This window comes from Aplysia californica, unplaced genomic scaffold (assembly GCF_000002075.1).
Source record: "Aplysia californica isolate F4 #8 unplaced genomic scaffold, AplCal3.0 scaffold01380, whole genome shotgun sequence".
NCBI classification, from domain to species: domain Eukaryota; kingdom Metazoa; phylum Mollusca; class Gastropoda; order Aplysiida; family Aplysiidae; genus Aplysia; species Aplysia californica.
Genome location: NW_004798650.1, coordinates 59,181 through 75,920, shown reverse-complemented (window position 1 = coordinate 75,920; position 16,740 = coordinate 59,181). Strand labels below are relative to the sequence as shown.

At 41.4% G+C, this 16,740-nt stretch overlaps 1 protein-coding gene across 1 annotated transcript; it reads left to right on the top strand.

Moving 5' to 3' along the window:
- Positions 1 to 569: 569 nt before the first annotated feature.
- Positions 570 to 15,816, top strand: LOC101849022. The gene is made up of 9 exons (XM_005112728.3): positions 570 to 717; positions 2,220 to 2,461; positions 3,825 to 3,918; positions 5,819 to 5,946; positions 6,531 to 6,603; positions 8,011 to 8,130; positions 10,293 to 10,407; positions 11,572 to 11,738; positions 12,387 to 15,816. The coding sequence occupies exons 1-9, from the start codon at positions 642 to 644 to the stop codon at positions 12,590 to 12,592; spliced, it is 1,221 nt and encodes a 406-aa protein (XP_005112785.1). The 5' UTR covers positions 570 to 641; the 3' UTR covers positions 12,593 to 15,816.
- Positions 15,817 to 16,740: the final 924 nt, after the last annotated feature.

Sequence of the window (16,740 nt, the reverse complement as noted above, 5' to 3'; positions counted from 1 at the left end):
TGTATGTTTGTCGCTCTCTTGTGACCCGTTATTTCCGAGGTGCCTTGATAGTCGAAGCAGACTTTGTGCGGTTGAAGCTAGGCAAGAAGGTGGATTCAGCAACCTGATTCCCCGTATGGACTTCTCTGTTGACACCCACCACTTGGCGCTCATATGACCTTATGCAGTTGCGAGCGCCGTAAAAACTCTACAAAAAAATAGGCCTATATTATATTAATTATAAGGGTGTACATCTTTAGGAAGCTACTTTTCTCTTGTGACGGCTTCTCCCTTCTAAAAAAACAACCCGTTGTTTTACCATCCGTTTTGACTGAGCCTTGCCTTTTCTATTAAACTTCTGAAAGAACTATATTGAATTGAATATATACTTCTTTTTTTTTTATTAATGTATCCTTGAATATATGTTTTTTTAAGACAATGGTTATTGTATTATAATATTAAATCGTTGATATCTTTATTTGGGGGTGCAACTTTTTACAAGTCCGATTGTAAACACAGAAACCGAAAGAACCAAAGAGATAGGGAACAAAACTGGAAAATCTCAAGCTGAAACTTCCGTCTCACTTCCGGTGTTCAAAAGCTTTCGTCCTTCCTCCTTTCCAGTCTCTAGGCTCGATGATTTTATTCGTATAGCTATTGACATGGAACACAAAATCATCAAAATGTATCGAGTTACCTCACTTCTCCTCTTCAGTCTGATTTGTTTGTGTGTGCACGGTAAGGGTAGATCCAAGCATCGCTAGTTTGAACTGCCAATGTTACTTACTTTACGCGAAGCGATGATTCTGTCTGACTCCGCTTCTTCACGTATGTCGTATTCCGCCGTTGTTGTTGCTTGAGATTTCATAGATTATAGATCCGCCTAGATCTATACACAATGATGTTAGATCTAGGCCAAGATAGTTTATCGAAGTGGCTAGCCGTGCCTGTCAGTCTAGCTGTCCTTTAAGTACGGCTAGCCTAGCCGACTAGCCGTACTTAGCCCTTGTCCTGCGGGGGCCGGGTTTATATGTTGCCCGATTAAAAGCCTATTTCAGCACCTCGCCTGCGTTCTGGTCCGGCGTCAGTCTAGCCCATGGCTAGAGCATCGTCTCCCCTTCAATTTGGGTCCCATGTCGGATCCGCAGCTCAAGTGTGTGTGCGTCAATCTGCTTGAGTTTGTGTGCGTTTGTGGCCTTTTTCTAGACTAGAACCGCCTGCGTTGGTTCGTAACTGAGCCGACTGAGGCATACGTCTCGTTCAAAACATGCCAAGTTGGTAGCTCTTGATTTTCGTCTAATGAAATTTTAGAAATTATTAACCCACTTAGGCATGAGGAGCTCGAAAGGATATATAGTCAGGAAACAAGACTTCCATTATTGTCTATCTATGTCTATACAAAATCTTTCAAATGAGTTTGATTTTGTATGAAATGATACTACCTGATAAAAAATAAGTTTATTTGATAATTTTGAATACCATTGTGCAGGTACAAAGAGCAATTTGAGTGTATAACATTCGGAAATTGACCTATACACATAATATATCATCCTCTTTCGAACCCCAAGACATTCATTTTTTTACAACTAGAGCGTCTAGAAAGGTGTGTATGCGAATGGGCGTAACTACTCATGTAATATATCTTATCAGATTATGAGAGGTAGTGTTGGGCGGCACCGGCAGTTAATGTCGACACTTTTTCGGTACTGGGTGCCAAGAAGCCCCAGTACCTGCGCAGTACCTGTACTGGGCGTGACACCTGTAGGTGACGTCATAGACTTCGCGTCTTGCATCTCACACCACGATCAGTGCCACCCGTGGGCCTGGGGAAGTAAGATGGAGAGAGAAAAAGTAAGAGAAAGAGAGAAAGTAAAAGAGAGAGAGAGAGAAAGGGAAGGGGGGGGGTGTCTTATAAGGACTGATTATGAATTTTATGTTTTGATCCCTTTGTAGTCATGAAAGGCAGTGTAATAGCGTACCAGTAGTTTTAAGTCAGTCGTTACTGATTAAATCTGGCCAGAAACAATTGGACAGGTTTGAAAAATCTTTTCTGGCCTATCTTAGATGACAAGCTACGTCTATTTGAATAAATTTTTCATTGTTTTGTTTTTTTCAGTGCATCAATCCCGTTGGTGTTTTAAAAACTAATTGTACCAAACATAGTCTTCTTCTATTTTTAGAAATTTGTAGACAGTGTGGTGGCGGAAAGTTTTATCGTGTCTCTCCTTCTAAACATGTAGGTATTGTGATAACTCCAAAAGAAGACGACCCCACAGTGTACACCCACTGCGTGAACAGCCAGGAGCCCATCCTGATCAATGATCCATTCCCTCCATCCCTGGCGGAGAGCCCAGACTTTGTCGCCTTCAGCTGGTTCATGGACAAAGATGAAGACAAAAAAATCTCCTTGTTGGACTACATCGGTGGGAGCTGGGACTCCTTCGAGACGCGCGTGGAGAAGTACAAATTCTGGGGATTGCAGGTTGGTATCCATTGACCCGATGTTTCACAGGGGTTCCTCATTCTTGTGGAACTTTTAAATTTAAATAATGAATAAATGAAATTCCTCTTAACCCCATCATTGCTGAAACGTGTCTATCTACGTTTGTGCAGGCAAGATGAAATGATTATTCAAGAGAGGTTGAAACAAAGCCAGAATATCTTTCCCTTTATTTATAATAATTAACTGCACAAGCAGAAGTTACATTTCCTAAACCATCCTACTATTGGCCAGACGAAAAAACAAATTGCGGTGCTCCTGTTGTGGAGAACACAAGCAAGTAAATATACATCCACACGTCGTTTAAGTTGCTGTCCATTTTCAGACAGCTGCCCTTGTGAAAAGAATTGCCGAAAAATGTGTCTGTATTACCCAGGCAGATTTTCTCTGTTGCTTTTTTTTTGTTACCAGATTTATCTGCGCCGTCAGCTTGCTGGGCCAGTCACCGTTTCACCAGAGCCCTTTTAGCCAGCAATGTTTAGGTGCAATACAGGGTGGCCTGCATGGGTCACGTAATGCCTCAGTGACCTGAAGCCACTCTGTGCTTTCATCAGATTCAGCAACCCTCTACTTTGTCCAGTTTCCTCCTTCCCGTCGAGAAAGAAGAAAAAAGAAACAGCAGTTTCAATGCTTAAAACAACATCAGGTTGAAAAACTACTCAGGCAGACCCTAGAACACTCAGAAACATTCTCAGCTTCCAGCTTCTTTGGAAGCATCCAGTGCGAGCAGCTGATTAAGCACCAGCACCCAAATACTAACAAACTGATAGACAGAGCCTTTCGCTTTTTTAGCCGGGTACCCGTTCCCACCTGGCTGAAGTGAAGAAAACTCAAGTTCAGCGCCTTTCCCAAGGACAAGATGTCAGACCTCTGATGGGATTTGAACCCATGACCTTACCGTTGCAAGTCCGGAAGTCTAGCCACTAGGCCACCGGTGTCACATGTATTACATGCATTGATATCTGCTTTTATTTACTGTACTTTTTTTATTTTTTCTGTTCTTTTTGTTTATTCCAAATAAAAGATAAGTATGTTGTTGGTCATTGCTTTGTGTCGCGAGCATGTCCATTAACACTGTAGCGACAGCTTACATACAGGCTTACACACACACACACACACATACATACACATATCTACACACACACACACACACACACACACAAATACATCATGCTAACCGCAAAGTTGGTATCGCCGGGGAATGAGTCATCGCTCACTTTTGTAATATAAGTGTGTTGTCTTATTCATTCTCTTCCTTCTTTACAATTTTGTCTTACTATAATGAAGTTTGTGTGTTGGAGTCATTTCCTTCGCCCTACAACATTGTGTTTTTTCTCTTTGTCAGGTCAAAAATGTCCAGATGACTGACTCAGCGACGTACAGAGCTGTGTTGGCTGCTAGCGAGGAGAAGACCAAGAGAGTAAACATTGTCGTTGCACGTGAGTTCTGTGTGGGACGAAGAGTATAATTCAAGGGGACTGCCGGGCCCTGAGAATTACCCGGGAATTTGAACAAAATAACTGAGACCCGCGAATTTGAACAAAATCGCAGAGACCGGGGAATTTGAGGAACTCTGTAAATTGCCCCGGGAAAGACCTGGGAAAATACTGTAATACATAAAGTTCTCGTATATTTGAAAGCCTAATCCTATGAGTTCATTTTTGCCGGTCACGATTGTGAATATAGATCTAATTGGTTTGGCCTTTCCCGGTCCAAGAGTATGTTTCATGCGAACAGGCAGCTATGGCAATGTGAGCTTCCATAACTTTAAAGTCCTTGGAAACTCTTAATTTAAATCATTTGTGCCTTAAATAAACGTTTTTCCAATAAAATCCACACAGGAATGTGTTGTCAAATGGACACAAAAGGTGTCAAACCAAAAAAAAGAGAAGTGACGAAATTGCCGAACTGATGAAAAAATGCTGCTTGCTTCACTTTCGTTATTTTATTATGCGCCTGATTTCACCATGATGCCTCACATTTACTTTTTAACTCACTTAACCCCTAGGTCTACACTTTGGGGTTGTCAGCCTTCCATAGAGATTTTTACCCCTTTTTGAAAAATTAAAAAAAAAACTACTAAATTTTAACATATCCTACCAAAATTTGGTACACATTTTATTCGAACCTTTATTTTGCGGGTTTTGAAAATTAGAAGGCAAAATATGTCACAGTTTTTATGCAATACTCTGTGGAAAAAGGTTTACACAGAGTTTAAAAGTTTTTAAAAAGGCGAAGAAAGGAAGCGCATTCAAATTTCGCACCCCCTCACTTGGTTCACGAATATAACTTTCTTCGTTTTAAATTTGGGCTTGCACTTCTGGTCATAGTCTGTTTCAAACGAAAAGTGGTTACTCTTCCAATTAGGTTATAGTCTGCTTCACACAAAGGTAGTGTTATCGGTCACGAGAACAAAATTTTCCTCACACTGATACTGTTGGCATTGGGGTTGAAGCGCTGGGCGAGCATACCGATATTATCGGCGTTAGGGCTGGGTGTGTTAACCTTATGATGTGTATTATCTGCCTTCTTTACTCTGATGTATGCTCTATTAGACACAGGTTTGTCAACTGTCCTTTATAAATTGCCAGGGACTGTCTCAGATTCAAACAGTCAGATATAATTTTAGAGCCTTACCGCATCAAACGTTGCATCGAATAAGGCAGTCCCACTTGATGTAATTTTGTACTTTGTTGTGTCTTCTGATGTTATAATGCTGATTGTCCCTGTTTGGGTTTGAAGAAGTTGACAAGCCTGTCTGCTTTTTTTTCATGCTTTATTTGTGAGTGATTGGCGGGTGCTCTGGTGTGGTTTGCTTCTTCTTTCCTATCAAACATCTATCGTCCTTATCTCCCCTTCTTCTTTTTTATGTTTGTTACTCTCTTGTATCACCTCTAATCTTCTGGCGCTCATATGACCTTATGCAGTTGCGAGCGCCGTAAAACCTTCTACTAAAACTAAACTAATTCTTTATTTCAATCCTTGGAGTCTTGTGTTCTCTCTTTGAAATTACCGATTTGCTCATTGTGGGGCATTAAATTTAAACAGCCCCTCCGCCATCACACTCACAAACACACATGTATACGCACACACACACTTACACGCAAACACTCTAGACATACACACACACACACACACACACACACACACACACACACACACACACACACACACACACACACACACACACACACCCTTCATACCATCACCCCCACCCCCCACAACATTCTCACTTTGCAATGTAATGATCTGTCCTTGTTGTATTGCTCTTGTTGTAGGCTAATTAGTGTTGATAGCGACGTAAAACTAAAACCCATACATTTCCTGTTTCCTTGCCAGAGGCTCCAAGGCTGTCGTCGAGCACGCTGGAGGTGACGAGGCGTCCGAACCCAGACAAGCGGACGTTTGTCCTGTCGTGCGGCCAGGTGGAGTCGCTAGGCGAGCCCCCGGCGGACATCGTGTGGAAGGTTGCTGTCATTCTCAGTGATTTATTACTCATCCTCTTAATCTGTGCCTTTTCCAGTGATTTGAGACATCCACTAGATTCTGTCGTCGCCTTAGAACTATTTTGTCCAAAGTGTACTTAACTGATTCCGTCCATTCAGCCGCTGACAGTGTCTTCGAGTTTTTCCGCTGCCTCCATTCGACCGCTGTGAGCGGCTCAATGAAATCTGAAACAAATGTGCACTTTTTAACTTAGTTCCTACTTTTTAAGTTGTCGAAAGGAAGTAGAACTTGTAAACAAACCTGACCTCAATCTCTGGGCGCCAATATCGATCGAAACTCCGTGAAATTCTTACAAAAATCTTCTTCTTTTTTTTTTGTTATTGCTATGTAAGCTAGATCTAAGGGTAAACAACTTCTTTTTTTTTGTTATTGCTATGTAAGCTAGATCTAAGGGTAAACAACTTCTTTTTTTTTGTTATTGCTATGTAAGCTAGATCTAAGGGTAAACAACACGGAGCCTGATATAAGAAAAAGGCCCTTCAAAGAAAGAAATTCTACTATAAGAAAGAAAAACAAAACGTGACTGTCCTGTTTGTGATTTCAGGCTTCCAATGGGACCAGGCTGCCGACCTCATTCCAAGATGGCTACCTGATGCTGACGCTAGATGTTAACGAAGGTGAGGTACCGTTGTCTCCACGTCTATCCTTTGGGAGGTTTGTGGGCGCTCTAGTCCTGCCTGCTTCTTTCACTTCTTTTCAGTGGGACTATCGAGGTCTGTCTCTGGCACCAGTTCCGTTCCCGGGAAGAGAAGTTTTTTTTTCCCCTTAGAATTTGCGACTGGCTACTGCTTAGTCGGTTACTAATTCTATGAAGGCCCTGACCAGCAGGATCGAAGCTGCCTGCTTCTGAAATAATCGTTATGATAATAAACTAATGCCGGGGTTCTATATAGCGCCTAATCTATAGACGGCCCGCAGTGCTGTACAATGCAGAATTATCACTAAAGTGACGAATGTGGGTGGTTGGCGGGTGCTTTGGTGTGGTTTGCTCCTTCTTTCCTATCAAACATCTGTCGTCATTATCTCCCCTTCTTCTTTTTTGTGTTTGTTACTCTCTTGTTACACATCTGTTCTTTGGCACTTATATGACCTATTTGTGTTGCAAGTGCCGTAAATCTCTTACTAAAACTAAACTAAAGTGACGAATCAAAACACAGAAACTGCTGTGAGAAATGAGTTACTTTGTGGGGAAAAATATCTGAAAAGGTATTTACACCAAAATAAAAAAAAGTTACCTCTTCTGTGCTGTAACCTGACAAAATGCCAAAGATCCCACCCTAATCACAGCAGGTGGTTGGCGGGTGCTCTGGTGTGGTTTGCTTCTTCTTTCCTATCAAACATCTATCGTCCTTATCTCCCCTCCTTCTTTTTTGTGTATGTTACTCTCTTGTAACACCTCTAATCTTCTGGCGCTCATTATGACCTTATGCAGTTGCGAGCGCCGTAAAACCTCTGCTAAAACAAACCAAAAAAAAACCTAATCACGACAGACGTGACCCCTACTACATGCTGATTAGAGCAGACTATCATCTTAAAGCTTTTTCATCTGTCTAGCATTTGATGAAAAAAAATGTCCCTGTAACTTGAACAGAGGTGGACATATTTGTGTTTGAAGGAGGCAAGAGCTGCCTGGCGTCAGAGGTAAAATTAACCAGAGAATAACTACCACAGTTGGGCAACTTTCAGAGCTTGAATTCCTTGGAAATTGCTAATTTATATTTTTTAATGCCTTTGATCAACATTTTTCTGTAAAATCTGTAAGACTTATTTTTCTGTAGATTTTACAGAAAAATACGCTTTTTTAAAATGGAAATGAAAGGTGTTGAGGCAAACAAATATCTAAAATTTGCCTAGTTTCCGAGAAAAAAAAAATGTTTTTTTTAAATTTCGTTATTTTGACAAGTGTTTGATTTCACCACAGCACAATGCCACACATTCATTTGTTGGAGCTGCTGAAACTTTTTTCTCACCTTGTTTTTAGAGTCTGTTTTTTTTTGTTTTGTTTTTTTTCCCGCTGTTCCTAGATTACGGGGAGTATACCTGTCAGCTGGACTGGGAATCGCCTGCCGCCAAATGTATTCCCGAGGAGGAGAAAGACATGTGGACGGGGTCCATTTCTTTGTCCAGTTCGTCGTCATCTCCAGGTACAGGAGTTTTTTGACGGTGTCGCCTTGAATAGAAGATGATATGTGTCGTGTGCTGTGGTTTGCTTTTATCGTTCTTTCATATCAAACGTCTGTCGTCATCATATAATAATAATAATGATGATAAATAGAATTTGTATAGCGCATAACCCCCGCTCTACAGCAAGTTCTACCCGCTTTACACACTATATTATTACCACAGCAGACCATGGAACACTCGAACATTCTCAGCTTCCCGGGAAGCATACAGTGCAAGCAGCTGATTAAGTGCTCAAACACTAACAAACTGACAAGATCTTTCACCGCCTATAGCTGGGTATCCATTTCCACCTAAGTGAAGTGAGGATAATTCGTGTAAAGTGCCTTTCCTGAAGACACTACGTCGGATCCCTGACAGGATTCGAACCCACGACCTAATGGTTGCGAATCTGAGAGCCTAACCACTATACCACCGACGCCTTCTCTCATCCTTTCTTTTCTTTGTTAGGTACACACTTGTAACACCTCTAGTCTTCTACTCGCTCTTACACGACCTAATTGTGTTGCCAGTGCTGTAAAACTCGTACTGTTCTAAAAGAGATGCCTTGTCAGATTTTTCTGAAAATTTAAGGCCAGTTCAATTTGTAATGCGTTGGCACAAGTAGTTGCCTCAAGTATCGTCACTGTCATTTTGTTTCAAGACATGTGGACTAGTGCTGGGCGGCAAGATTCCCTATTCTTGCAAGCTAGGGATCGTAGGAATCGACTCCGAACCCAATTACCTACTTTCTAATGATGTGATTTCTTCCAATGGTTACATGGTTGGCTCCGGACATCTTCGGGATTTAGGATGGCCTTGATTTTGGAACACTACAAAGCATCAACTTTTATTTTTCAAAAATAAATTCTAAAAAAAAAGAGAAGATTTTAATAATTAAGATAACTGGTGACCGTTGGTTTACCTAAAAAGGAGTCGAAACTTTTCTTTCGTAGCATTAATCATGGGAACCAGTTCCGGGTTCGATTCTTTGCCCAGCTCTAGTGTGGACCAAAGTTTGATTGGAATGTTTTGTTCTCGCGTTAACTTACACTACTGGCTACTTTATATAGTCAATTTTTGAGAAGTATGTACATGTACATATATCTTAGCATAACCGCAGGGGAACCTGCTCTGACTCTGACGGCCATGCGTCCAAGACAGCCACCTGTACAAACGACCACCTCCCACTTCTCTCCTATCGTGTTTTTTGGGTTTTTTTGTAATATTGTAATGACAATTATAGAAGACAGCTTATGACGAATATAAGAAAACGACAGGCAAATTTCTTCGGACACACAATGCGGAAAGAAGCATTGGAGAATATTGTAACAACAGGCAAGTTTGATGAAAAGAGAGGCAGAGGCAGACAGAGGGAAAAGATACTGGACAAGATGACAACATGGTTGGGAGCAGCAAGAACAACAGACACAATCGCTGCAGCGCAGGACAGAGTGAAGTGGAGGTCCATGATCGCCCACGCCAGTCGGCAAGGCACCAGATGATGATGAATGACAATGTGTTGGACGTCTACCTACCTGCCTGAGACTACCACTTTTCTCCTTGACAGTGGGGTGGCCATCTTGGAGAAATTTGTCTACATTTTTGTCGAAACACGGGTAGACAAACCGGCGACTGTGGTGTAGTAGATGAGCACTTCGTTGTCACACGCAGGAGACCTCAGTTCGATTCTGGAGTGGGGAGAAAATGTTTATTTATTGAGTGTTTTGGCTGGTCTTTCTGCTGGGTTATCATATCCCTCTCAGCCCGGGTTGGCTCTGACAAGCAGGGTCTGAAACCCGTCTTCTTAATGATGATGTAGTTTGTGTTGATGGGGGCGTAAAAGTCACCCAATTGGGGGGGAGGGGGGGGGTTGGCTTCTTTTTTAAATTAAAATCTCTGAGATGTCTACCTGTCTGTTTTAACTTTACTTTACTTTTACTTTTCCGATCCAGCGGCCATTTGGGTTCTAGCCCTTCGGTCTGGCCTGTTTTAAAAAAAACAAAAAAACAAACAACAACACTTTTCTCCTCAACAATGGGTGGTGGTTTCCTTGGACAGTCTGGACTGTATTTTTGTGGAATGAAACCCACGGGAACAATTGTTTGATTGAAATATTTTCTTCTTATCTCTCCGTCCCGTGCAGATATGACCATGATCATCGTGGCGGTGGTGGTTGCTGTTGTCGTGGTCATCGTTGTGGTCGTGGTCATCATGATCTGGGTGAAGAGGTGCCGAGGGAAGGGGAACACGTACAACGCGTGAGTACACCGTCTCCCTCACTCACGTCTTTGATGACTTCTCACCAAATTTCTGTTCTTTTCCCATTTCTACGGAGTTCTGATTTCTCGATAGATTTCTGTTCTTTACCCATTTCAACGAAGTTCTGATTTCTGGATAGATTTCTGTTCTTTACACATTTCTACGGAGTTCTGATTTCTCGATAGATTTCTGTTCTTTTCCCATTTTACGGAGTTCTGATTTCTCGATAGATTTCTGTTCTTTACCCATTTTACGGATTTCGGACTGTTCAGTGGAATTTTTTTTAGTTTCCCCTTTTCTACAGATTTCTGTTGATTTTTTTCTTTTATTCGCTGAGTAAAGTGAAGCACATCTACTCAATAACGGTCATTTAGTGCCAGGGCAAAAAGCTAGACGTACAGACAAAAAAAAACCAAAGGGTGAAAGAAAAGAAGTAGGGTCTACAAGAATCATCCTCTAATCACCCACTGATTTGAAATGGCGTAAGTACCCCCGGGGCAGTGTCACTGACTAAAGTGTCTTTAGGCCATTCCCAAAGGGGGGACATTTCTCGTTCAAGCATAGTAGAATTGTACATGGGCGGATTCTTGTCATGCTCATAACTGTGCCTGATCTACAACTGGGAACTGCTGCTTTTTCTTTCCTGATCCTTACTATTGTCATTTTTCTTCTACTTCTTTTGTATGTTTGTCACTCTCTTGTGACCTGCTATTTCCAGGGTGCCTTGATAGTCGAAGCAGGCTTTGTGTTGTTGAGGCTAGAGAGGTGAGCAGAGTAAGTCTGATTCCCTGTAAAGACTTCTCTGTTGACACCCACCCCTTGACGCTCATATGACCTTATGCAGTTGCGAGCGCCGTAAAACCCTCTTACTATAAAAAATATATATATATATACGAAATGGCGTGTCTCCTCTCCCCCTACCCCCAAGAAATTCCATACAAAAGTGAAACGTCTAAAGATTATTTGTTTTGTCGGAACTTTGGCTTTCAATGCCATGCCAGAGGAAAAATGTGACGGTGATGGTGCTGAATGAAAAAAAAACCAGTTGTATATTAGACGGCCTGCGATAACCGTGCAACGGCAGAATTCCAAATTCCATGCCCTGATACTTTTGTTGCTAGTGCCACAAAACCCTTACTAGAACTCCCTAAATTTTGTTGCAGGAAAGAGCACGAGGCGAAGGTGACGATGGCGAACCGCAGCAACGCGGACCCGCTGCTAGAGGACCCAGAGGCAAAGCCCACCAGCCCGATCTACAAGGGCCCCCCCACGGACAGGGTGGACACTGCCAACCCCTACATGGTCTCCAACATCAGGCCGTACTCTTCGGGTGAGACTTTAGGCAGTTGAGGGCACCGTAAAACGTAAACTTTTATCAAACTTGCCGAACTAAATTGGGTGAGACTTTAGGCAGTTGATGGCACCGTAAAACGTAAACTTTTATCAAACTTGCCGAACTAAATTGGGTGAGACTTTAGGCAGTTGAGGGCACCGTAAAACTTAAACTTTTATCGAACTGACCTAAGTTGGGTGAGACTTTAGGCAGTTGTGAACGACGTAAACTTGTACCAAACTCACGAAACTATCTCTGGTGAGGCTTTATGCAGTTTGGAATACCATAAAACTCAGCAAACTTACTTGGGTGAGACTATAGTAGAAAGAGATTTCCACTAGCTTTATGATGTTTGCAATCCGTTCATTTCGAACCATCTTTTTCCTTTTTTATTTTTTAAAGTTTTAGAAAGATCACAATCCCAAACAAGTTTTTACAATGTTTTTGTTGAGTTTAGGTCATTGTAACCAGCTCATACCGGTGTCTGTGGTATAGCTATCTCTCTATCCATCCATCCATCCATCCATCCACCCACCCATTCATCCACCCACCCACCCATCCAGCCATCTATCCATCCATCTACCCTTCTATATCCATCTGTCTAATTATCTATCTATATTTGTCCTTTTCCCTCGGTGGTCGCAGAGGTCGATGCAGGCAGCAGGAAGCCGCTGGCCCCCAAAGCCTCTCACGAGGACTCGAAAGTCAACGGAGGAAAAACTCCGGCCGGCGAGGAGAAAAAGAAACAACCAAAGGCAAAACCCAGAAGCATTTTCCTCACTCCGAGCATGGAAGCTCTTGATGCCATCGGCAAATCTGACGGCCGTGATGACCCAGGCACAGCTGTCTGAGAAGGTTTGGGGAACTCCGGGGCAGAAGACACCGTGTGGGCGAGATCTGAAGAGATCATTTGTGTCGCTCGCAGCTTGGTAGAAGCAGGAGCTCTGCAATTTTTGGGGGCATATTGGTATCACATTACAGCTTGTTTATTTTTGCTGAAATAGGTGAAAAAATGTTGTACTATCTTGCATAAAGTTGATAAAGGTCGAGATATGTGTGAGTTAAGGAGGCTGGAGCTACCTGATGTTATCAATGAAATCAGCGAGAAAAAGGCTAACAAAGTTTGGTGACTGCTAAAGCTGAATACTCGTACTCGTTCTAAAAAAATGACATATTTTTGGCTTTAAACAACATTGTAAAAGTTAAATTCACCCTAAATTGTGTTCTTTGATAGATAGGTTTCAGTAGCAAACTCCCCCCCCCCTTTCCCAAAATGGATTAAGATCCCCCAATGGTTTGAAAAGTGTTCATTTCTCTGTTGCCTAAAATTTTGATGGATGCCTGATTCCACCACGTGGTGACCTACATTTAGTTCAAAGAGCTCCTGTTGTTTCTTTGTTCGTGTATGCAGGTAGATATAATCCTGACCTTGAACTACTATTTTTATTTTTCGTTTCGCAAAGTACACTGCTCATACAAAGTATACAAAGTAGTAGCTTATTCCGTTTTGAAATGAGTTACTGAGATACTCGTAGAGAACCAAAAGAACAAGCTATGCTCAAGTTTTTTACAGTTGATGCACCACTATTGGGGTTTTTTTTTGTCTCGCAGAGTTTTTCTGTTGTCGTACGCAGTCTGGGAACCAGTCAAGGAGCTCTTAGAACTGACACGAATGTAGAATCTCTGTTTTTCCTGGTATGGCTGGCTTTTGGGAAGCTGTGTTGGAGAAGAGAAGGAATACTTTTTAGTGCAGATTTTTACTAGTTTTTAATAGAAAGGACAAGAACTTTGTGTCTGTGGTAGGTTTTTTTTTTGTTTTTTTTTCTTCTTTTTGTGTGTGTGTGTGTGTGTGGTAGTTTTAAGTAGCTGGCTGCATGAGAAGTTATGTGAAGCGTTTCAAGTTTAAACTTTTTGACCAAACTGCGAAGGATTTAGTCTAGAGTTTACTCTAAGTGCAATGCAGATATAATAGTGGAGACTAGAGACGATGAATTAAAAATGATGTAATGATAGTTGTGTGTAGCACATATCCACACACTCTAGAGCAAGTTCTAAGCTCTTTACAACCTAATTTCGTTTGACTTCTTTGTGTGGTAGTGGAGACTTGATGAGTTTGTTCCCCTTCCTATGGTGACCAGGATAGATCCTGGGCTTGTCGGTGGCATTTTGTATAGCAGACTGACCAGTCGGCAGGTTACACTGCATGCGGCAGTCTGGATTGGTGAAGGTGGCGCGCCGCGCACATTAATGGTGGTGCGCCGCGCACATTAATAATGCTGCCCACGCTTCGGCATTCTAGTTAAACACGCTATAGAGTCAAAATAGTGCAACAAAGAGTGAATGCTGGCAAGTTTTTTGTCTGCGACGTCATCGAGTTCAGAGTGTGGAAGGCTATACAGTCAGAGGGATACAGAAATCTTTTCATTGTGCACTAAAATTTTGCTATGTACATAATTTAACTACAAGAATATTATAATGTATGAGAAAAAAATTGAGGACCTAAAAATCTGTTCGCTGTGCGCATGATGGATCTTTTAGCGTGTTCATTACGTATGTGCAACACTGGAAATTTAAATGTAGAAAATGGGGACAGTTAGAAATGTGAAGTCACTCTCTGTGTGAGCTGGCAAGGGTATTTTTCTGTGAGTTCAGTAGTTGAATTGCGTGTGTGTGTTTGAGTTTAAATTTTATGTCTGTGTGATAGAGAGAGAGAGGACAGGAGTGGGACCCAAAAAGTCTTTTCCCCCTTGTTGTAAGTGGCTTGAGTCTTGGAACTTCCCTTGCCATTATGGTGTAGAGAGACAAGCTGTTCAAATGTTCATAGCCCAGAAACCAAAATTTTTCACAAACGTATCATTACAATTTTTGTGTATGTTGAGTATTTTTGTCTTGCCTTTTTCAATAATTTGAATTTGGAGAAAAATATGTCTTGAGCGCTTGCAAGCTGTTCCGTAGAATAAGAAACTGCAATTTGAATTGTTTTCAAAATGTTGGGTTTAGTACATCGGAACTACAGACCAGCGATCGATAATAAAATTGTTTGAAGTTGCAGAGATTGTTTCATGGACTATCTCGTCTGTGGCTGGAGATTGTGCAGGCTAAAATGGGACTTTTGTCTCCTTATATGTGGCGGCCATATTATGAAGAGTTTCGGAAAGACATCACGTTGAGATACTTGTGGTTTACTGAGCGTTAATGCAGGGGTATGATGAGAGCTACGCCTGTTTCTAATTGGTGACGAGAGGAAATGCTCTGTAATTGTTGTCTCCGTAAATATCTCCACTTACGTTGTCGACAACTTAAAAATGAAATCATTGATGGAATCGTGTTCCAATTTGCTCACTCATAATGCATTTATCTTGATTGGTGAATGAACATTTTTAACATGTATATATCTATTTGAACTGTGTGTGTGTTGCCGTCAGAGCTGCCAACCTTACACCAAAAAAGCGTATTTGTAAGCTTTTTCAGCGATCGTAAGATTTTACACCACTTTGCCAAATTGTACAACTTTTTGCTTGATCCGATAGATCGTCGAAACAAAATCTCGCTCCGCTTGCTGTTCCGATTCGTGGCCGCCAGCGGTCCAATCTATTATTAATAGGCCCCTACGACAGCAAATGTACTATTGGACGATAACACAAACACCATCACACAGTGACTTCCCTTGATTGATTTTCTCGTAATTTCGTTTTGTTTAGGCCAACTTCCGCCAAGTTCGTGTTAGTGTTGCGTGGTGGTCTGTTCTTTTAATTTTTACGAGAGTTTTAATTGCGTGTGCGACGAAATAGTGATATTTGTTATATTGTACTCTTTTTTTTTACAATCTTGCACATTTTTAGGTAAGATCTTACACTTTTGTGGTCGGTAGAGTTGGTAGCTCTGTGCCGTTAGATATCTTCTAGTGTTTGCCGAGTTTCTGTGATGAACTGGGTGGTTGTTATTTTATTGCGAATGTTTCAGTTGTCTGTGTTTGGCTTTTACCACCTTCCGCAGGATGAGTTCGTTGTGGTCTAAATTGGGTTGATGGGAGCGTAAAAAAGTACCTACTTAGGGAAAAAAAAAAGAAAAGAAATGTTGTATCTCCAGATAGCACTGTCTGTGTGATGATTGGTGCGTGTGCTTTTCTTGTGAATCGTGTCTATATTTAGAACAGCTACCCAGAACAACTCGGGGCAAAGAGGAAGTGATGGAAACGTCCTTTCTGCTTTCTCCTACTCATTATTAACTCTCAGGATGCTATTTTTCAGGCGCCGTGTCTGCATTTCATGTGGTGTCAATTTCCGTCTCCTGGCTGTCAAAACATACCTCAAGAAAAGAGTTGTTATGTTATAGGCGTACAAATGGAAATCTTTACTGTACGATCGTATTGCACAAAGTATGTTTGTTTTATTTTGAGTTGTGTTTGATTGAGCATGTGTTCTTTTGAGTGCGAGTTTTACAGTTACAGCTGTTGAAGGTGACATATCAGTTACCCACATAGAGTCATCATATTGTGTGGAGCTCATTTGTTCATTATATAAATAGCTTCCTTGGATATCTCTTACTGAAGGTTGGCCGTGTGTTTTTTATCGAATGATGAAACGCAGATGCAGATTTTTAGCAATATGTTTATTTATATTTCTATTGATATATCATATTTCTTAACCTAGTTTTTATACTCGGATTTATTTCTTCAATTGCCTTTCAAATTTTTCGCTTTTTCAATTTATTTCCTGCTCTTTGGAAAAAATATTCCTTTACTGCTTTGTCCTTTGTACCATTATTATTGCTGCAGCCCGAGCAGTCGAACATGTTGTCTGCTGTGTTCTCAAGGGTTAACGTACCGAGAGGGACAGAAATGACATTATATCAAAGTTTTGTATTCAGGATGGGACTTTGTTCTGTTCACTACTGCTTGATTTCAGCTGCTTGGATTGCCTGATGTGACTGACACAGTGTGTGCGTGTTTCTGGGGATTTTTTTTTTGGTGTGTGTGTGTGTACGTGTTTCGGGAGGG